At 54.7% G+C, this 21,873-nt stretch overlaps 2 protein-coding genes across 2 annotated transcripts; both read left to right on the forward strand.

Annotated features, from left to right (window-relative positions):
• The first annotated feature begins 177 nt into the window (after nucleotides 1–177).
• Nucleotides 178–10,915, forward strand: BAIAP2L2 (BAR/IMD domain containing adaptor protein 2 like 2). The gene is made up of 14 exons (XM_084205727.1): nucleotides 178–219; nucleotides 1,126–1,201; nucleotides 1,487–1,573; nucleotides 2,674–2,735; nucleotides 3,023–3,094; nucleotides 3,701–3,817; nucleotides 4,205–4,351; nucleotides 4,824–4,976; nucleotides 5,400–5,541; nucleotides 6,324–6,549; nucleotides 7,468–7,539; nucleotides 7,864–8,044; nucleotides 9,812–9,852; nucleotides 10,677–10,915. Exons 1-14 carry the CDS (start codon nucleotides 181–183, stop codon nucleotides 10,750–10,752), a joined length of 1,491 nt encoding a protein of 496 aa, XP_084061853.1. The 5' UTR covers nucleotides 178–180; the 3' UTR covers nucleotides 10,753–10,915.
• A 5,259-nt stretch (nucleotides 10,916–16,174) lies between these two features.
• On the forward strand, nucleotides 16,175–20,937 carry SLC16A8 (solute carrier family 16 member 8; the record flags this gene model as incomplete). Its single annotated transcript, XM_084206919.1, has 4 exons — nucleotides 16,175–16,403; nucleotides 16,897–17,040; nucleotides 17,582–18,445; nucleotides 20,546–20,937. 4 exons carry the CDS (start codon nucleotides 16,175–16,177, stop codon nucleotides 20,935–20,937), a joined length of 1,629 nt encoding a protein of 542 aa, XP_084063045.1.
• Nucleotides 20,938–21,873: the final 936 nt, after the last annotated feature.

Genomic DNA, 21,873 nt, shown 5'->3' on the forward strand with positions numbered 1-21,873 from the left:
TTAAACTCCATCAGTGCTCCCTTTGTACCGCATCTCTGTCTTCCTGCTGTCCTTCCTTGCTGGTGACAGGCTCTTTCCATCCAGCTGGCTGTGCAGAAGCAGAGTCCTTCAGGCCAGAATAGCACCTTGTACTCTACTTTGCTCCTTGCTTCTCTGTGGCAGAGTGAATAGGCTCCAGAGATGGATCTGTCCTACAGATCCACCATCTCCATCTATAAGGTGAGTGTTGGCATCAAAGGCAGCTCCTGACTGCATATGGGGGACGTGTGCGTGGGAGATGAGAGTTTTCTGCCAAAGGCTCCCTTGGGTGGGCAGCTGAGGGCTGAATCCATCCACAGGCTGAACTGCAGCAGCTCCTGTGGGCTCCGGGCTGTGTTTGGGAGCCGGAGGAGAGGGTGGTGTGGTTCCTAAGGAGAGATTCAGGGAGGAACTGGGCAGGCAGGGTGGTTTGGACATGGAGCATGGAGGGTGGCACACCTTGGCTGCTGGCAGGAAGAAGGTCGATGGGCTATTTTGCCCCTCCCTTGAAAGAGTCTCTGATCTCATAAATGCTTCCCTACACACACCAGTGCTGAACCAAGGGGGGAGGACTGACAGAAGTGGAGAATTGCTTATTCCAGTTTCTGGTCTTCTCTGTAGTCAATGGACGCCTTAGATAAATGCAAATAAAAGCAGAGAAGCTGGTTGTCCATTCCTTCCCTTACTAAGCTGCTGAGTCTGGCAGTGCACCACATCCTGGCCAGGAAAGGGTTATGTTCATGCCTGGATAATAAGCAGTGGCCCTCTGGCTGGCTGTGGGGTGAGGGAAAAGGCAGCTCAGATCCCCTTGCAGTTACTCCCCTGCCTGCAGTGGGTGTGGGCCCTTGGGAGAAAGCCATCTTCATTTAGGCAACCACCTGGCTGTGCAGGGGGCTACCTTTCCCTCTGGCACTGCCCCTCTCCTGGCTGGCTTGGGACGACGGCTCAGGGCAGCTGAAGTTGCTAGCCAGCCTCGATGCAGGGAGCTGGCTGTGCTTGGCTGTGCATTTTCTGGTTCCAGAGCTCCAGAGGGGGCTCTCACCCAGCCAAACCACAGCACAGGAGCATGAGGAAGAATGGCATTAACGTGCTTCTGCCTGGCCACAGAGTATCCTGGAGCAGTTCAACCCTGCGCTGGAGAACCTGGTGTACCTGGGCAACAACTACCTGCGTGCCTTCCACGGTGAGTGGGGTCCCACACAGCCAGGGCTCCAGACAGCAGTGCTACCTCCAGCCTGGCCACCCCCCATCCCCTCACCCAGGACAGTGTTGCTGCTCTGCCACCTCTGACGTGTCCTGAGCTGCTCTCAAGCGCTGTTCAGCTCCAGGACCCACTCCTGATGGGGAGAGATGGGGGGCCAATACGCGAAGTACCAGGAGGTGGCAGTTCTGTGTGCTGCTCGCTGGAGCTGCTGGTGGTGGTGGGAAGGCAGGCTGGACCCTTACCACTCCTCTCCTCTCCCCACAGCTCTATCCAAAGCAGCTGAAGTGTATTTTAAGGCAGTTGAGAAGATTGGGGAGCAAGCACTGCAGAGTTCCACCTCACACATGCTGGGTAAGGCTCTCCTGCACATCATCATCTCTCCTGTGGTGAGCCACAGATCCCTTTTTTTTTGGCCTTCTCCCTTAGTTGGTCCACTTCCAGGTACTGGGGCAAGAAAGACAGCTCCTCTAAATGGTGTCTCTCTGTACCAGGCCCTGTCCAGGTGGTGACAGTCAAATTTATTGTGTGTCTTTGAATATTTCTCACAGTCCCAGCAGTCTTCCCTGTATCTCTCTGAGATCAGTGAGTGAGCTCAGCTCCTGTGATGGACCTCCAGTGATAGACCTCTCACAGAAACCAGTCCCTGTTGAGGCATCCTGCCCCCACAGATGAAATTTTCATCAGGGAGGAAGCATTTTTCTCCTCCTTGAGGATGTGAGGGAAAAGCCAGGGAGCATGCACTGACAACAACTGATGGGATTTTGTCCTCCTGAACCTGCAACTGGCAGCTTGGGGCTGAGGGACTCACACTCAGCAGTGTAAATAACTCTGCAGCCTGGCGGTGACTGCTGAAAACGTGGTCAGGGAACTGCTCCACTGCCAAACATTTTAGCAAAAAGCTTCCAGCAGATGTGCCCCTTCTGCAGACTCATTATCTGCACCTCCCAGCTGGCTCCTCTGCTCCCTGTCATCAGTCTCTGCCTTCCCTGGTTTCATAAGGCCAACACCAGTGAAGTGGGACCATGCCCAGCATTGTGCAGTGCAGCTGGGGAGCCTTTGGGGTTAGAAATGGGGCCTGCAGGGGCTGTGGCAGAGCAGAAACCCAGCAGGCAGAGCCCATGGCAGAGGTGAGGCTGCCTCTGACACCTGGGGCTGTGGCAGAGCAGAAACTTAGCAGGCAGAGCCCATGGCAAGGCGAGGCTGCCTCTGACGCCCGGGGCTGCAGCAGAGCACTGGTCCAGCCTCACGTGGGCTGGGGTAACCCTGCATTGGCAGTGCCTGGCAAGGAAGGCTACCAGGGTGCAGAGAGCAGTGCTTTGTGATATCTCTTGGACTTTCACAGCCATGTGAAAGCTCATCAGCCCGAGCTGCACGCTGCTGGTCTGCCTCCTTAGGCACATGAGAAAATGGCCACAGGGCTTTTTCACCTTCTCCTGTCTTTTTCCCCCAAGGTGAAATTCTGATGCAGATGTCTGACACGCAGAGACTACTGAGCTCTGATTTGGAAGTTGTGGTGAGTGGTTTTCCCAAGGGCTGGGGAGGTGGAGAATAAAGTGATTTCCTTCAATACAGCTTATCAGCATTTACCACATTTACCCCATCAGCTGCCCTCACACGTGTCTGCAGGCAGGTGTCTGCCTCCCTGCTGCACGTGGCAGAGGAGGGTCACAGGGCTGGCCTGCCCAGAGCCTGGCTGCAAAGCACTTGCTCTGCAAGTTTTATGAGCCACCCCTTATCAGAGTGCATGCAGCATCCCATATGGTGAAGGGATAAGGTTGATGGCTCCTTCCCCTCTTTCAGGCTCAGACCTTCCACGTGGACCTGCTGCAGCACATGGAGAAGAACAGCAAAATGGATGTGCAGTTTATCAGTGTAAGTGTGAACTCCCTACTCGTCCTCAGCTCTGCTTGTTTATCTCTCCCCTACACCCAAGGGGTTTTGCTTCAACACTTGAGGTGTTTCCGTGATTATTCTCAGCAGGAGGTAGGGAGTCTTACCTTCTCCCATCATGGAACAAACTCCCCTTGTTCAGCTGATGATGGAGAGCTAGAAGAGGGCAGGTGGCTGTTCTTTGTGCAATGGGACTTAACAAATGCTTCAGTGGGGCTGAGAGTCTCAGCATTACAGAAGCAGAGTTCCCAGCTTGCCCAAATCCCATGCTGTGCTTGTCTGTGGCTCCTGTGCTGCTGTGGCCCAGCTGGCCGTGCTGGTGGATGGTGTCACAGAGGAATACCGAGGCCTTGGGACCCAGGGCTGGGGCAGCTGGGTGCTAGTCCTTGCTCCTGAGATCTGAGATCTGGAGGTTCATCAGCACTCTTGGGCATTTAAAATTAAAAGAAAGGCATTTTATAAGAGGTCCAGGTGAAGCCTGATTGCAGGTGGACTCAGATGCCCAACCACCCATCAGAGCAGGACCCTTGCTGCCTCACAGTGTGGCTGGTCTCTGGCTCCTTGCTGAGCCTGTTTTCTCCCTGGCAGGAGAGCCAGAAGCAATATGAGCTGGAGTACCAGCGAAGAGCCACCAACCTGGATAAGTGCATGGCAGAGCTGTGGAGAATGGAGAGGGCTCGTGACAAAAATGCCCGGGAGATGAAGGTGAGCAGTGATTGCAGGAAGGGGAGCTGGTAATAAGAACTGGATGATTTCTCGGGAGCCAGGGCTGATTCCTCAGCAGCTTCTGCCAAGGGGTTGCCCCGATGTTCAAAAGGCAGCAGGCTTATCTGGAAAGTAGGATACTCCTGTTCTACAGGGTGCTACTGACCTGTGGTACTCAGTCCTGCCAAGCCCTTTCCTCATTTAGGAAGCCTCAGGGAGCGAGGACTTAATCCCCGGCACTCTGCTCTAGCTCCTCTCTGCTGCTGCAGCACTGCAAGAGGACTGGGAAGCTGATAGACAAGATGACCCCTTCCAACCCTTCCCCTGAGTCCACTCTGCTGCATTTTCACTGATCCCTTCCTCCCTTCTTTCCCTCCTTTCTCACAGGAGAACGTGATGCGGCTGCGCTCGGAGATGCAGGCGTTCGTCTCTGAGAGCCAGAGGGAGGCGGAGCTGGAGGAGAAACGCCGCTACCGCTTCCTGGCTGAAAAGCACCAGATGCTCTACAACACTCTTCTCCAGTTCTACAGCAGGGTACAGCCCTGCCAGGCTGGGAGCAGAGCTGGGGGAGCAGACAGCAGGGCTGGAGGGGGAGCATGCAGGCAGGAGGGAGCCAGGGCTGAGCCATCCCATAGGTGAAGGATGCATCTGTGCATGGACTGGGCAGGAAACTGTTTTGTTTCTTGCTGTGAGGTTCAGACTGGCTGTACTAGGCTGGGAGAACATGTCTGGGGCTGAGGGTGGTGCTGGCATGGGGTTAGTTGGGTGTGTGAGTGAGTGATGGAGGAGGGAAGGGTGCTGAAGGTGTTTATTAGCAGGGTCTTTGAGACCGGGAGATCTCTGCTGGAGGGTGCCATCCTGGAAATTCCTGCCTACAGGGAGCCGTTTGGCCATTCCCACAAGCTTAATTTTGGGGGGACCTGGTCTCTAATGCACGTGTAAGTCCTAGGCTTCCTCTGTAGTGGTCTGCCCTGCCCATCACCCCCTCTTGTCTGTTTCTTCCCAGGCTCGGGCCATGATCCAAAGCAAGGCACCGCGGTGGAAGGAGCAGCTGGAAGCCAGCCGTAACCCCTCAAACAGCCACTCACAGGGGCTGCTCTCAGCCTCCCACAGCCAGGGCTATCCATCAGGACGGCTCACACCCACCCACCTCGAGATGGTGAGGAGCCCACAGACAGCTCAGCCTTGTTTGGGGAGATATTGGAACAGGTTGCCCAGAGAGGTGGTGGATGCCCTGTCTCTGGAAACATTCAAGGTCAGGCTGAACTGAGCTGTGAGCAACCTGATCTGATTGGAGATATCCTTGCTCATTTCAGGTGGTTGGACTAGATGGCCTTTAAAAGTCCCTTGCAACCCAAAATATTCAGTGGTTCTTTGGTGGTGAGGTTGCAGGGCAAGGTCAGTCCTTGGCCAGCCATGGTGCCTTGTCCAGCTCCAGTGGCCTTTCCTGGCCAAGATGAAGTGGGCTGCAGTGGAGGAATGTGCTGAGTTTGGCTTTCTAAGGGGGACTGCATATCTCTCAGAGCATCTTCTGCCTAACACGGCCTTCGTGGATGTGTCTTCAACCCCTTCTTTCCAACAGCCCCAGAGACCCCTTGGGGACTTTGCTTCTTCTATGACTGGGAGTAGATCCAGCATCTTCTCTCCAGACCCTCCAGAAATGAGAATGTCTCCTCAGCCAGAGTCTCCCAGGCGGCCACTGCGGAGGACGCCGTCAGCAGCCAGTATGACCCACTTCTGGGAGCAGTGCTCTGGGGAAACACAGGGGTTGGAGCTCTCTGGGGAAAGGGTTGGGTTTGGGAAGGGACCACCACTCTACCAGAGCACCAGACCTCGGCCACGTTCCTGGGCATGGTGAGAGGACAGCGCCTATGGGAGCTGTAGAGGGCAAGGCTGAAGTAGAAAGTGAGCTCAGGGCAGAGTCCATCCAGGGCAAGGCCAGGCTTTGTGAGGTGGGGAACCTACGAATGTAAAATTTTCAAAGCTCCTTGAACTACAAGAACTGGTTCTTGCTAGAGTTCCCATTTTAGTAAAGCACCTTCTCTCATACTACCAGATTAAATATCAGCCTGCCCTATGAAACCCAGCCACTCAACCCATGACACACCTGATTTCCTTCCTGAGAAATTTCACTTTAAAGTTTTTATAAGAAGTAAAAAAAGGACAGCGAGAGAGAGAAATTGCCCAACCTGTCAGTAGCTCTAGCAGGTCAGGAAGAGGACTGTCAGGCAGGGAGGGCATCAGCCAGGGCATGCCATGCTTATGCTCTAGGCATTTGGCCAGAGAGGACGCAGTGCAAAACAAATGGGTTTGGCTTGAGTGGATTGTCTCCTGCAGGATGCTTGCCCTGCTTTTCCCATGCTATGTTTTGCTCCCTCCCTGAAAGGCCATCTGCTCCTCCCCTAGAGTAATTAGCTGACTGGGGAATCACTGGTCCCTTTGGGGCAGCAGGGTCTTGCAGGAGGGTGCCAGCCTCCAGCCAGACCCTTGGGGTGCCTCCCCGCAGGTTTGCTCGCCACGGGCCGTACGTCCCGCTCGGGCTCCTTTGGCGAGGCCAGCAGTGGCAGCGAGGGCAGGAAGAGGAGTGGCACCGCAAGAGTCCAGGCCATTGTGCCCCACACGACGGGTGCCAACAGGACCCTGCTGCGCTTCGAGCCCGGGGACGTCATCGCGGTGCTGATGCCGGAGGCACAGAATGGCTGGCTCTATGGCAAGCTGGAGGGCTCATCCACGTATGTGACTCTGCTGCTGTAAATTGGACAGATGCAAGATTGTTGAGTCCGGAGCTGGAAGGGTTAAGCCCAGAATTATCCCCCCCCTTCCCTCCTGGTGTGGCCTGGGCGCTGTGTCCCACCCACCATCTCAGTGGGACAGCGCTGTGTCTTCAGCGACAGGGGCTCTCGGTGCCAAGGACACGCACTGTGGCAGGTCTGGCGTGGATGGGCTGCCTGGGAAACCTCCAGGGGCTTTGGGTGGAAGAGCCAGGGATGCAGTGTCCCCCTCCTGGCTGGCGTGACTGAGTGACTCCTGTCATGGGATCCAGCTCGGGGCCACGAACTGCTGGAGTTACCTGAGAGGCCGGGCATTTCTTAGCTCATGCTGCAACTGCTGCCACAGCCTCCAGCACAGGCAGGGCATGGAAACTGCTGCACCCAGCACTTACTGAATTACTCCCTGTGGCACTGCCAGCCAACAGCTGTGTATAAAGCCCGCCCCATTCCACAGAGGATGTGGTCTGCAGGAATGCTCACAGATGTGAGATGAACAAAAGCAGTGCCTTTCTTTGGGCAGCTGTTTCTGGAGTGGAGCTGCTGTAAAATCCCTGGATGGGTTTTCCCCAGCTTCCTTGTGATTGTGGTTGGTTGGAGTGTCTCTTGCTGGATTGCACCAGCATTACTCTCAGGAGCACAGGTTTTGCACAGCTCCTGAGATAAGCGAGTCCTGCTCCAGGCTCAAGGTCCATCCCATGATAACTCCTGGGGCCCATCTATGGGTGACAGAAGTGCAGGAGCCCTGTCACACATGGTAGTGGTAATGTGGCTTGACTGACATGTGGGATGGGTGCAGATCAAAAGTGTTTGGCAGATGGATCTGAAGAACCACAAACCATGGTTGCCTGGACCTCATTTGGCTCTATTCCTGTGCCCTAGGTGTGGCTGGTTCCCTGAAGCTTATGTCAAGCCCTTGGAGAATACGAGGGAGATGGAGGAGCCAGACACCAGGTAACAGGATGGCAGCTGGCCAGGCAGGAGCTCCTGGTACACCACAAATGCCAGTGGGGTAATTGTTCAGAGCGTGCCCCATGGAGAGCTGCAGGGCTCCCGTGCTGGAGCGCCTGCCAAGAGCCTCATTGTGCCCTGGGACCTCGCAGGCTTCCCTAGGCAGCTCCCATAACCTGGGCAATGTCATCTCAAAGGTTCTTGCAACTGGACTGGTCCAAGACACGTGTATTTCCTCCAGAGACATCCCATGTTGTGCTAGCACCTGTGCTGCTCCCTGATCCTTGCTCTTTGGCTCCCACCTCACTGTCCTCTCCTCTTGCTCAGGTCCTTCCCGCTGCGAAGCAGTCACAGCATGGATGACATCCTGGACCATCCCAGCACTCCATCCTCCAGCAGTTACTGGTCTGCTGCCGCCCAGCCCAGCGTGCCGACCCCACCTCCCCTCTCAGTGGGTGCCAGCAGTCACCAGAGTGGGGTGGTCACCCCAGTCACCTCTGGCTCCAAGGTGAGTGCAGGAGCAGTGACTGGCGGGTGTGTGTGAAGGGGCCCCGTCTGACTTTCATCCTCCAAGGCACACTTGTTCTGCTTTGGCCAGTAGAGACAGAAAATCACCTTTCTGATGTTGGTGAAGGGACCTGCTGCTTTCCTGAGTCTTATTAGCACCACTCTTTCTCACCCAGTCTGTTCACATGCCACCCCCCTGCCAGTCTTCCTGTTGTGTGCAGATCCTCAGTGCCTGGCTTTGCTCCCTCATCTCTCTCTCTTTTTGCTCACCAGGGACCCTTCAGTTCAGTCCTTTTCTCCATGACCTCCCAGCCTGATTTCTGGTGGCTCCAGGGCAGCACTTCTTTCTGCTAATAGTAGGACCATGGAGTGACCAGGCTGGTCTGGGAGCGGGTGACCAGCTAACAGAGATGCCATCCTTCTTCTCCCTTCAGAGAACAGAGAGGGGTTTCATAGGGTTCCTCTTGTAAATTCAGATGAGGGTTGGCTTAAACTCACAGCTGGGGTAGGGGAAAGCTGGCAGCAGAGGCTGAGGGCGCAGCACACCTATATTTAGGAGCCTTAGAACAAGTTGTGTCCAACTTGTTGAGAAGGAAGTCCTCCACTTAGTATTGCTTCCAGCAGTAGGGAATTGACTGGGGAGAACCAGGGTAAAGGTGAGGACCTGGGGGAGGAAAGAACAGTGCTGCCCATGGGGCATTACTTGCTCAGTCTCACAGAGGGCTGTAAAACCTTTTCCACGGTAACTGGTTCCAGGCCAGCACAAGGTTGCAAGCAATTGAATGTCTCAAAGAACTGAAAACTGCAACATTTAATTACTCTTTTTTTCCCCCTTTATGTCCTGCTCTGTGGTCGCAGGTAGCCTCAGGCTGTGCAATGCAGGCAGACAGCCTCTGCAGCCTTTCTGTCCCTCTGGATCACTGGGATTCATCCTGCCTCATGGCTAGGGGGGAGGGATAGACCTGGGATTGAGTCATGAATTGTGAGCAGCATTTGGAGCAGCATGGCAGAGTGTGGAACCTCACTATAAAGGAGGGGAAGGCTGATTTGGAAAGACTCAGCCTTGCTTTAAATGTATGCCCAAGACATCCCCCAGCTGAGCCACAAACAAATGGGTGTGACTTTCCAGCTGGATGCCAGATAGCCACATGTGGCTTTCTTGTCTACCACCAGAGTGCTTTAGCAGGTCAGTTGTCACTGATCCTTCACTATCTGCTCTCCAAGAATAAGGGCCACAGGGCCTAGGTCCAACTTTGTCCATCAGGTTTGTCCACTTTTAAGTAATGTATGGTGTAGGGCAGGTAGGTACAGCTCTGGAGTTCCCCATGGATGCTGGAAGTACGTTGGGGCATGGACAACAGACCTTTTGCCAGGGTGTGTGGGCAACATGAGGGGGCATCTCTGGCTGTGCTGGAGGGTGAAATGTAGCTCAGACTGTCACTGTTTGCTGTGCTCTTCAGATATGATATTATTGGGGATCTGAGTCATCTCCTTTCTTCCTCAAAACAAAGGAAGATGTCCTAGGGGAGTAAGGAACCTGTGGTGTAGGGACAACCCCCCACAACAAAATTCAGGGTGTTATCTACAGTGGGGAATTTGTGGACTTTTGCAAAGCTTGACTGAAAAAGGAGTCAGAGCCCTGCTGGGCTCCTAACTCACCTAAGTGTTTTGTGAAATCTTTCTCCATGTGTGCAGTGTCTCCTGCCCCACTCTTCTCTCTACATTCCCTGCTCCAGATTTCTCACTGCTGTTTTTCTTTTCACTGCAGAAATCAGGAGTATTTGACCAGCCCCCTGAACTCTTCCCACGGTGAGTAAGGTGTGGAACTCCACTCTGGAATAATCTGACAGAGGGGAGTACTATTACAATGCTATTATTATTTAATCTTTTGGATTATCAAATGTGGGAGGAACAAGGAAGTGTCTGGGGAAAGGCAATGCCCAGCCTACCTTCCAGGACAGAGGCAGAGGTGGTCCATTCTGGCCTCTGCTGACTGGGAAGGTCCTATCCTGACTCAGATAAAATGAGGTAGGACCTGAGCACCCTGAACACGTGTCCAGACCCACATGCTCCTTCCCATCCATCCTGGAAGGGCCACAATAGCAGCTCGCAGCCTGAGTGTGGAGCTGCACGACTGTGCATCTCTGCCTGCTTGGAAAGGGCTGAGGCGTAAGAGGACATGGCTTTGAGTTCTGATCAGTCAGGACTGTGGGGATGAGACTTGCCATAAATCCCTGGTTTTCTTCCTCCTGGAGCTGGGTGGGTGTCTCCACGTTTCTGGTGTGGTGCTGTGGCCTTTTTCCGCTCCCCCACTCCTTGCTTGGAGGGTTGGTGTACACTCTACGGGTGTAGAGTGCTGCCATGGGGGACAGCCATGTGCCAGTGTCCCTTCCTCAAACTTTGGAAGAAGGAGGGTGAGGAGCCCTCAGGCAAGCCCAAGGGGAACCACATGGGAATGTGCAGCAGGGTGTGTTAAGGATGGAGAAAACAAACTCAGGAATTACTTTACCACGCTCTCCTCCTTGGCACAGAGGCGACTGCAACAGGACTAAGTGGCCTTGGCTTGGTCACAGACATCCCTGCATGGCATTGGCAGACTTTCTGATGGTTGCCTCTTTCCTTTCCCATTCCAGAGGCACCAACCCCTTTGCCACAGTCAAGCTGCGCCCCACAGTCACCAACGACCGCTCGGCGCCCATCATCCGATGAAACAGGGCCGAGGGCGGTGAAGCATTTCAGCAGAGAAGGAGGAGGAGAAGTGATAATGCTGTGACCTCCAGCTGGGCAGCAGCCCAGTGCTACCACTCAAGGAGTGAACTCTCTTTTCCCCTCCCACACCTCTGGGACAATGGGACCCATCTCACCTGGGTGCCTGGTGTGCTTTAGCCAGAAGCAGAGTTCTGCTGCTCTTTCTGGATTGATCCCTGCTTCCCTCCCCTTGTAGTGTTTCTGTACTTGAGTGGGAGGGAGCAGTCTGGTGCTGGTGGCCTGGGAGAGGGGATGGTGCTGGGGCTGGAGGTAGGGCTGGCAAAGATCATCTGCAGCCAGGGCAGTGCTGTTGGGATGTTGAAGGTGAAGCTTTGCCACCCCTGCTTTGGGCAGAGAAGAACTGTCACCAAACGGTTCTTTTGCCACCAGAAGAACAAACCCCAAAACAGAAGGCTACAAGAAGGCTTCCAGTGATGTGGTCCAGCTAACAGGGACTGGTCTTGGCCTCTTTGACAACTGTGCCCATTTGTAGCAGCACCTGCCTCTTCTCACCCCAGGTGCAACCCCCTACCTTGGTGGGCAGTGCTGGGGCAAAGCAGGGGCAGGTGACATTGTCCAGCACCACTGCCCTGTTCCTTCATGTACTGTCCCGTGGAAAATAGATGGGGTTTTTTAAATAAAATGGAGAAAGCATCTTCTGTGTCCATTTCAGTGGCTGGGACATCACCTCAGTCACAGGATGCAGGGGGAAGAGGACAGGCACTCCACACCAGCACTGTGGGGCCATGGTGGCTGCCCACGCTTGTGGTGTTGGACACTGCAGTGCTGGGAGTCCAGATGGGGCAGCCACCAGCCCAGGGGCCTGGGGTGGACGTGGAGGGCACCAGGGGGGCTGCGCTGCCCATTGCTGGCTGCTCCCCTGCGTTCCCCTGTCTGTCCTGTTGCCGGAGGGCAGCAAGGACCTGTGGCCCCCTTCTCCTCACCCACCGCTTGAATGTGTGTCCTGGGCATCCCAGGGCTCCTCAGTGCAGGGAAAACCTTTCCCCTAGGGCCTGTGGGGGCCTCCCCAATCTGGGATACCCGACGTGTGCTGGGGAGCTCTCACGGGAGCGGCAGCGTGAGTGAGGGATGGAGCGCTAGCGATGGCGGGGCTTAGCTGATTAGCCTTATTAATAGACATTAAACCCTGGCTGTGAGTGTGGCCTGGCCCCGCTGCCCCCCTGCTGCTGAGGGGCTCCAGGGGTTTACAGCCCAGGCCTTTTCCTCCCCAAAAGCCCACCTGGGCTCAGTCCCAACCCCTTCCCGGGAAGTAAAGTGTTCCCCCATGAGCAGCCAGAGACTGACTGGTCCCAGCACCTGCCAGACCTCTCCTGTGAGCCAGCCACTGGGGAGGCTGGTTTTGAGGGGGGTTATTGAGCTGCCCAGGGTGGGCAGGATCTGGCAGTTTGAGCCATGGCAAGCAGCGATTCCTTGGCTGCACCACCTCGTCTCACTTCTCTGCTGGGCACATGCCCTGCAAAACCCCATCACCGCTTCTCCATCGTGGCTGGCAGCTGAGGAAGCTTCAAAAGCAGCTGCTTTACCTATTTTGCCCCTGACTGAAGCATGGGCACATGGTCTCCTCCTCCACTGCCTCCCTCCCCAGCACCCAACACCCCTCACCCCACTTCTTCCTGTCTTGGTCCCTCCGACTGAATCCATCCCTGCCAGCCTGCCCTGCTCTGCTGAGGAAAACGCAGGGAGCCCCTGGGCAGCGGGATTACCGGGGGATTCGGGCTGTGGCAGGCAGCCACCTCGTCCCCATTGGCTGGAAAAGCCTCTTAAAAGTGGAGAAGTGCTTTCTGCCCGCTCAGCACTCCGCCAACCTGAAGCCATAAGCAGTTCCTGACCCACATCCACACTGGGGTGCCGTGGGACACTGCTCTCACCCACAGGAGGCAAAGGAGTGCCCCACGCAGGGTGTCCCCCCCAGACCTGCCACACAGAGCTCTGCTGGGCACGGCTGGAACTGGAGGGAAGCAGGCTGAGAGGGGGATTAGCTGTCTTGTGAGGACGTAGCTGCTCCGAAGGAAGGAGCGGAGCGCAAGAGACTGCTCGACGGGTGCCAGATTCCTGCAGGCACTGTCCTGTGCCCACCATGGAGAAAAGATCCAGCAGGACCTTCTAACCAGGCACCCTCATCCAGAGCCAGGAAGTGTCAGCCAGTGGGAGAAGGAAGCGCTGTTGAGGGATCTGCTCAACCCTCGGAGGCTCGGCTTGTGCTCGGGAGGTCATTGCTGCATTGCCCAGGTCAGTGCTGTGCAGGGATGCTGGCACCCTCGCTCCAGCAGCCGATAGGAACAACTCATCCCGGGCCTGCATTCATTTAATTCTCTAACAAATCTTTCCTGGGGGTTGTCTGTGGGTCGGAGAGACTGGTGCCGTGAATCGTGGGCCTTGCACTCCATAAATAAACTCCCCAGCCCGTCTGTATGCATGGAGGCACTAAGAGCATTTATGTGGACACTCCTGGGTGCAGCTTGTCTAGCACAGCGGGGATTTTCTGGGCATTATCCAGCACTGGCTGCACTGTGTCCAGGGACTGGCAGCCACAGCTGAACCTGTTGTGGTCTTCACCCTTCCAGCCTGGGCTTGTGCCTCTGGTGTCAGTGCAAGTCTTCCTGCAGCCACCTGCAGCAAGTTCTGTGGCAGTGCCTGCTCTGGCCCTGTGATGCACAGGGAAGGGCAGGTGCCCATGCTGATGAGCTTTCAGGTGCCTGTGAACTCACACACAGGGTTTTTATCTGTGGATAAAGCTCCTTAACTGGGGACAAAATGAGCTGTAGAGTGTGCAAAGGCAGGTGCAGGGTATGGGGTGTGACTGCTGTGAGCAGACAAGCATGTGTGCCATGGTGCTAGGAAGGAGGCAGCTCTGAGCTGCCTGGCTCACAGCTGGGATAAACCTCCAGCAGAGGTGTGCTATGGCATATTGGCCTTGGAGGCATCTCCACAGCTGAGCTGCTCTGGTGCACCCTGTCATTTTCAGCCACACCTAGCTGCAGGCAGGTAAAAGTGCTTTCAGGCTTTGCTATGCAGCTCTGCAGCACGGAGCAAGTGGCTCCTGCAGAGGTGCCCTGCAGCTCCAAACTCAAACAAGTACTCACAGACATTTGTCTAATGGGCTCTTCAAAATCAGATGCCACGGGTTCATCACTGACAGGCAGTGCTACAAAATCTCTGAAGAGCATGTCGCAGACAGACAAATATTTTCTTGCTAGGATGCTGGCAGGGAGCAGCAGGGTTGAGGGAAAGATGGATTGCAATGGTTTGGTTGATTCATTTAATTTGCAGTGCTGATGAGCTCAAGAAAAGCAAGGCTGGGAGAGGGGCTTGGATAAAAAGTCTCAGGCTACATTTGCTGGCAGCTCTAACTTGAGGCAGCTACGTGCAGCAGATGGTGCAGTGGTGGAGCCCCAGCTCTGACTGAGAAATCAGTGTGCTTTGGCAGCAGGTCACCTTTTGTACAGCTGGATCCAGCTTGTCAGTCAGCTGGAGCTGGGACAGGAGCAGTGGGCAAAATGGCAGAAACGGAGCGAGGCTGTTCAGTCTGGCTGTCAGGGTGCCAGTGAGGGCGAGATGGGGGAGGTATGGGTAGCTGGAGAGTGTATCGCTAGTCTTCTCTTCCTTGTAGGGATTCCTTGCTTTAAAAATATCTTTATAGGCCCCTGTTTTCAGTTCATTGCTTCTTTTTTCCTTGCCACAGTCCCTGAGACCTGGGCTGGGAGGGAGAGATTAGAGTAGCCTGTGCTGGCCCCAGTGGTTCAACCCAAAGGCTGCTAGGAAACAGCCATCCAGAAGAGTTGCCCCAGTCCATGCTCAGAGCCAGATTCAGCTCCCTTTTTTTGTGCCTAACAGCATCCTGAAAGTTTGGGGAACTCTGCTGCAGGGACCCATGGTGTTGGCAGGCATCTGAGCGCTGCACTCAGTTTTTCCCCTGGAGAGGGGAAGGAGGGCTACAGCTGAGGGTGGCTGTGGAGTGACACTCTTGCCAAGTAAGGCCCTCTGCCTGGGGTCTGCCCCAGCTTGGCCCATCCACACTTTTGTCTAAAGGATTTGCACTTCTCTGACATTCAGAGCAACAGCAACTATGGGAATCAGCTCAACTCACCCCCTTTGCATGGAGGACACCAAGAGCAGAGACTTCCTTGAGAAATGCACCCAGATCCAGAGATCCCAGGTTCTAGCTATGTGTGTCACATTCATAAGACAGTCCCTGTCCCCTCAGCACTCTCTAGTCCTTTTGTGACTCCTGGCACTTCCCACAACTGCTGGTGCCAAGAGATGAGGATGCTGCTGCCATCTTGCAGTCCTTCAGCCAAGAGAGGTGGGCAGGAGAGAGGAGCTAGGAGTGTGCTGCCACAAGACAGTGATAGGAGACAAACTGGACCCAAAATGCCCAGCTCAGGCATGGAGAATGCCTGTCTAATCTACTTGGGAGCATCTGTAGGGTAAATCCAGTGATGGCTTTGATGCAGGTGTGGAAATAATCCTGGCTAACAAAGAAACTGAGGCCAATGGTGCTGGAAGGGGCAGAAAGCTGGTACCTAAGGGAGAAATGAAAAACATACCCATAGCAGTCAGCTGGAGCAAAATTCCTGGGCAGCTTAAGAGCCCTGAGAGCAACTCACAAGACATCCCCTTTAATTCCCTCCTTCTCCCCACTTAGGCTCTGTTCTGGCCCCTCCTGTAGGTACAGAGCCCTAATCTCTCCGGCATGCAAATAACCACAGGTTTTTGTGCTCTCCCCCTTCACCTATTTCGGAAATCTGGCCCCTGAGGGCAGGGAGGGGAGGGAGAAGGAGAGTGCCATTCGCTGGGGCCTCCCAGAGGAAAGAACAGAGGGCTTAATGGATCTCCTTGCCTCACTGCTGGAGGTTTCTGTGGCAGGGCCGGTCCTGGAGGACTCCCCACTGGAGCAGACCAGCACAGGAGAGGCTCAAAGGCGGATTTTAGGAAGGAAAAAGCGTTCACATTGCTGGTCTTTGCCTAGCCCCATCTGTAGGCAATGCTGGATTTGAAGCAAGGGAGGTGCTGCAGATCCTGATGCTGCATCAGATGCAGCACTCCAGGCTCAGCTGGGAGCCGTGACAATGCTTGGCTGTGTTTGGCCAGGGGTAATGGAGCTCTGGGCTGCCCCAGTCTCAGGGAGAGCTTCCCACCTCTGCCCAGCTGAGGCATGACTTCACACCCCAAAGCAATCTCACCTCCCCTGGCAGGATCAGGGTACAAAGAGCAGATGTGGCCCCTGATGAGCCTCTCAGAGCCTGGAGAGAAACCTTGCAGTAAATGTTTGCTGCTCTGCTCTTCTCTTCTTGCAGCACCAGCAGACTCTCTCTGTTGCCCTACTTCCTCCCGGCCTGCCTTTCCATTCCTAGGTTAGAAGATGGGGAGACCTGACCCAGAGGAAGGGCAGCTCCCGGCTCCTGTGAAGCCCCCGGATGGTGGCTGGGGCTGGATCGTGCTCCTTGGCTGCTTTGTGATCACCGGCTTCTCCTATGCCTTCCCAAAAGCCGTCAGTGTCTACTTCAAGGAGCTCATGAAAGATTTCCACGTGGGCTACAGTGACACAGCCTGGATCTCTTCCATCATGCTGGCCATGCTCTATGGGACAGGTGATGCTTGGACACACTTCCCCTTCCTCAACTCACACCTTTCCCACTCTGCCATGGGCCCAGATCATGTCCCCAGGGACTCTCCTCATGCTCACTGGCCTGGTCATGAACCACGATGCAGAATACAGTTGTCCTACCACTTCTCTTCTGGAAATGTACTGCATCTCATATCCCTGATTCCTCAGCCCCAGGAGACCTCAGGGGTCACCCCACCTACATCCCAGACAATTGATACAGGGCTTGCTCCCACTGCTGAAGTGCTGTTCCTATCACACCAAGTGCCAGGGAATAGGGGTCCAAAGGCAGGGCAGAACAGAAGCTTCCACACCACCAGCCCCTCTCCCTTGGCCAGGCCCAACAGATGTGTACCTAAGCAGCCAAGTAGTGAGCTCCACCATTACAGCTTCATCTTCCCTGAGAGCCCTGCTTGGGCTGCCTGCCCCTTCCCTATCCCCCCATGGTCACCTACTCTGTCTCCTCTGCTTCCTCCTAGGACCAGTATGCAGCATCATGGTGAACCAGTTTGGCTGCCGGCCTGTGATGCTCATTGGCGGGCTGCTAGCTTCTGCTGGGATGATCCTGGCATCTTTTACCACCAACATCATTGAGCTTTATCTGACAGCTGGTGTGCTGACAGGTGAGAGCCCCGGGAGTTGGGGGGCAACACAGGCTTACCTGGGGAAGAGCCAAACCCACGTTGTATTTCCCTTTAGCACTGCCATGTGTCAGGCCTCCCCAGCCTATTTGCACATGCTGTGGGAAGCACCTAGTCCTGAATGTTGCACCTGTGAGGGGTGCATCTGCTGGATCTAAAAAGCCAGGGCCCGTGGTTGAGAGACAGAAGAAACCTGTGGTGGTGTTCAGTGACTGTGGCAGGCAGCATCAGTACACAGCGGCAGGGGAAAGAGGCAGAATTCCTGTGTAAGGCTCAGGTCCTGCCTAAGTGTGAGCACAATTACCTGATTCAAACCCACTTCAGGTGGACAGGCTGGTTTAGCAGCCCATCCTCTGCAGGGGCAATCCACCAACATGAAGGCACAGAGGCTTGTAAGGAATACATGCATCCCATCATGGGACTTCAGGACTAGGAGAGTCTGAGGGGAGTCTTCAGCTTGTTGCAAAACACATCTCATGTTCTTGCACTCCGTGTCTCCCTCCTGGCTCTCACTTCCATGTAGGTCTGGGTATGGCATTGAACTTCCAGCCCTCACTGATCATGCTGGGCACCTACTTTGACAAGCGTCGGCCTCTGGCCAACGGATTGGCTGCTGCTGGGAGCCCTGTCTTCCTCTCCTCCCTCTCTCCACTGGGGCAAGTGCTGCTGGAGAAGTTTGGCTGGCGAGGTGGGTTCCTTATCATGGGGGGCCTTCTGCTTAACTGCTGCACTTGTGGGGCAGTCATGAGACCCCTGGATATGGGCATGAAGAAGAAGATGGGGAAAACTCAGGACAAATATGAAGCCAAGGAGATGCTGCCCATTGGAGGGAAGTCAGATGAGGGGATCAGCACCACTGATGGAACCAAGAAAGGCAAGAAAGCCAAGAAGAAGCCCAAGAAAGGAAAGAAGCTTCTGGATTTTAGCATCTTCTCCAACCGAGGGTTTATCATTTACACCATTTCAAAGTTCATCCTGGTCTTGGGTCTCTTCGTGCCCCCCATATTGCTGGTCAACTATGCCAAGGACACGGGCGTCCCGGACACCGAGGCCGCGTTCCTGCTCTCCATCATCGGTTTCATAGACATCTTTGCCCGCCCAGCCTGCGGCATGGTGGCAGGGCTGAAGTGGGTCCGCCCTCACGTGGCATACCTGTTCAGCTTCTCCATGCTCTTCAACGGCTTGACAGACATCTGCAGTGCCAGGGCGAGCAACTACACGGGGCTGGTCATCTTCTGCGTCTTCTTTGGCATCTCCTATGGCATGGTGGGGGCACTGCAGTTCGAGGTGCTGATGGCCATCGTCGGCTCCCAGAAGTTCTCCAGCGCCATCGGGCTGGTCCTGCTTATCGAGGCTTTCGCCGTGCTCATCGGCCCACCCTCTGCAGGTAGGTGTCTTGCTGCAGGTGGTTCTTTTGGCTGCCACTGCTCCATTGTATTGCAGGTACCGGGCACGGACACCACACTTGAAGAAAGACCCTATTTCTCAACTTTAAATTTGCTCTAAAAGCTGAGAGTTCATCTCTGCCTTCACTACAAATGTTGCATAGAATCATGTTAAGGATAGGGTCAGGCACATGCTGCAGACAAACCTTTGAGAGTCTTCATTAAGACAAAGCAAGTGTCTCTCAAATTCTCCTTGGTGTCCATTCCATGGCCTTTTGATTGGCACTGTGAATAGTGATCTCAATTTGTTCTGATCCAAATTCCAAGGCACAGGTGTTTTGCTGTCAGTCAAGTCAAAACAGTTTGCACAGTTCCCTGAGGCATTTGCTAGTAATTTTTCTAAGAGGATTAAGACACTCACAGCTTTTCAGCCAGTCTAGTCTAGGTCACAGCCCCTGGTAAGGTCCATGTCCCACAAACAGCCCATAAAAAGGCTGTTGAATAGAGGTTGGTGTAATGTTAAGTATCTGATCACATGTGAGAAAGCCAAATCATGCCCAAGGCTTATTTCCAAACAAAGTGCAGTTTCCTGATTTGGAAGGAAGAGTTAGGGACAAGACTATGGAAAATCCCCATGCAGGAACCACTCTGTTGTTTCTTGCACTCCCTTCCCTCAGCTGTAACACATAGGCTAAATAAAGCCCATCATTGAAGACCTTTGTGTGAATGGTCTTTTCCTCAGCACAAACCACCAGTTATGAGTAAAACTCACCCTCAGCAACTCCAACCAGTTCTCAAGTAAAATTTGGCAGCCAAGAGAAGACCCTCTTAAATGCTAACAATAATTCATGTCTCACTTTATAAGCTGTGGGGCAGTCAGCAGTCCCAGCCCAGGGAGGGTCAAGAAATATGTGTGTTGGAGGCAGCTGCAGAGAGATCATTGGGGAAGAGGGGGATTTAACAGCACCTTGCCCCAAGGAGCAAGGTCCACCAGTGGGGTGCTAGCAAGGGAACCCCTCAGCCCTCCTGCCTGAGTTCAGCTGTGCCTTGGTGCTGCGTGCACGTACAGTGGCACACAGACAGTGCGGGGTCACCGAAGAACCGCGCTGGGGGCAGCCGAGTCGTGCTGGGGGCTGTAGGACCCCCCTGGCGCAGGAAGCTCAGGCGCTCTGACAACCCTGACGGCTCGGACTCGGGGAGAACAGTGCTCGGCTGGGAGAAGGGGGTTGAACAAAGTGGCTTTGTTTGGTGTAATCCTCCTGAGCTGCTTCCCGCTCCGTGGGGCCGAGGGGGTTTGGCACAGGATAAGCTGCACACACACACGCACACGCACGCGCGCTGGGGCACGCGGGCTCCTCGCTCGCCATCCGGCTTGGCTGAACAGGGGCACATTCACCTGCCCAGGAATTCGCCACGTGCCTCCCATGACTGCTCCGGGAGGCACCTCGGCGTGTCCTGGGGCTGGTTTCTGTAGCACAGCAGGGACTGGGGTCACATGTGCATTTGGGAGAAGAGTGCGGCTCCACGGCTGCATCCTGACCGCAGCAAGGCAGCTGTTTGTGCTCCCCAGCACCAGGGACTGGGAACTCTTCCTCCATTGCCAGCCCCAGTGGATACAGAAAATATACTGAGACTCTCTCTGGCACAGAAATCATCGGGTGTGGGCCAAGCAGAGGGATTTCTCTGCCAAAGAGAAATTTGTTCTTCCCTTCAGAAGGTTTTCCTGACATAATAGCTTAAGAAATAGCAATGCCTCTCAAACTTTCTTTTATGAGACTGGCCAATCCAAATCAGTAGAGGCTTTTCCCACCTTGGCAAGTAGAAGATGGCCCACCATAAAAGAGTCACAATTATTTAAGCTTGTCCAAACAAGGAAAAACACCAACCATGCACCGTTACCGTACTTTCCCTGGAAGTACAGCGTGGCTCTTTCCCAGGGTGATTTTTAGGTATTTGGGCTCCTTGCTGTTCCCTTGAGGAATGGGTCCTCAGCCAAATGCAGGTGTTGCCCATCTGCACTGGGCTCTCCATGCAGGAGTGCGTAGGCCAAATTTAACCATCTCATGTCTTCTCCAACCATCTCATGTCTCTCCAACCATCAGGCCGCCTGGTCGATGCTCTCAAGAACTACGAGGTGATCTTCTACCTGGCGGGCTCAGAGGTCGTGCTCTCCGCCCTCTTCCTGGGTGTGGCCAGCTACTGCTGCCTGAACCGAGGGAAGAAGGAGCCTCCCCCAGAGAACAACCCCACTACAGGAGGTGGGAGCGACACCGAGGAAGCAGAGTCCGACGTGCAGGAAGCCGAGGAGCGCAGCAGCGACAACCACCAGCCGGCCCACAGCACTGACAACGCCGTGGCGGTGGCCAACGAGGAGGCCAACCATGTGGCAGAGGAGCAGCGAGGGGAGGGAGGCGGCTGTCCCGCAGGGGATGGGGAGGTGCTGGCACGAGATGGCTGCAACGCTGACCAGATGGTGGAGAGGGACAGTTTTTAGCCAGGGCAGAGAACAGGGATGTATAAAACTGGCCTTGTTTGCAAGCACCTCAGCATGGGAGGGTAGGTGGGATGCGGGGAGCAGAAAGTTGGGACAAAGGCAGATGTAAGAAATAAGAGGGAGAGGTATAAGAATAGCTGGTCCTTATGTACATATGTCCTCAACCTACCCAGTGATACGTCTGCTTGCATCCTGCACCCATGCTGGTACAACACAGGCTCAGAACAGCCCAAACACCAAAAAGAAAAAAATAATAATCTTCTTTCCTCACTTTCAAACCAGCCCTGGAGAAAGCCTTCCGAAGAGGCTGCCAAGGACTCTCCTTTTCCTTCTGCATTGTCACAACACAGAACACAAACAATTAGAGACTCTTTGTAATCAGATCTGGTACACTCTGTTCTGGTGTCAGTGTTTCCTTCACCCCAATTCCATGGTCTGGATAGTGTCAGTCTCACTGGCAGCACGTTTAGGAGGTCCAGGGGGCACCAGCATGGGGGTAGACACCAGGCTCTCTGCAACACCTCCCTCGGGCACTGCCGAACCAGGAGGCCACCAGCTCCAAGCACCTCTGCCTGGCACATCTTTTGTGGACAGTAAAGCTGGGGCAGTGACACCTGATGCTGCTTCCCCAAGTAGGGAAGCGCTGTGTAAGAGGCTGCTGCTGAGGTACAAGAAGAAGACACCTAAGAAAGGCTAATGCCATTAGGTGTGCAGCTGCAGCACGGAGCCTCGCTGACAGGAATAGCACCAAGCCAGCTTTATCTAGGCTCAAGTGAGCCCCGTTGACGTGTGAAGGGAACAACTTGGCCCCTGTGGGGGCGGAGGTTTCAAGACAGGTAAATAACCATGTCCCAAGCGATTATCCACTGAGCAGGAATGGCACCAGACGTGCCTGTGTTTTCCTCTTAAATAGAGAAAACCTCCTTACATAAAGGA

The sequence above is a fragment of the Fringilla coelebs genome (genome assembly GCF_963513975.1).
Source record: "Fringilla coelebs genome assembly, chromosome: 5".
Taxonomy (NCBI): Eukaryota; Metazoa; Chordata; class Aves; order Passeriformes; family Fringillidae; genus Fringilla; species Fringilla coelebs.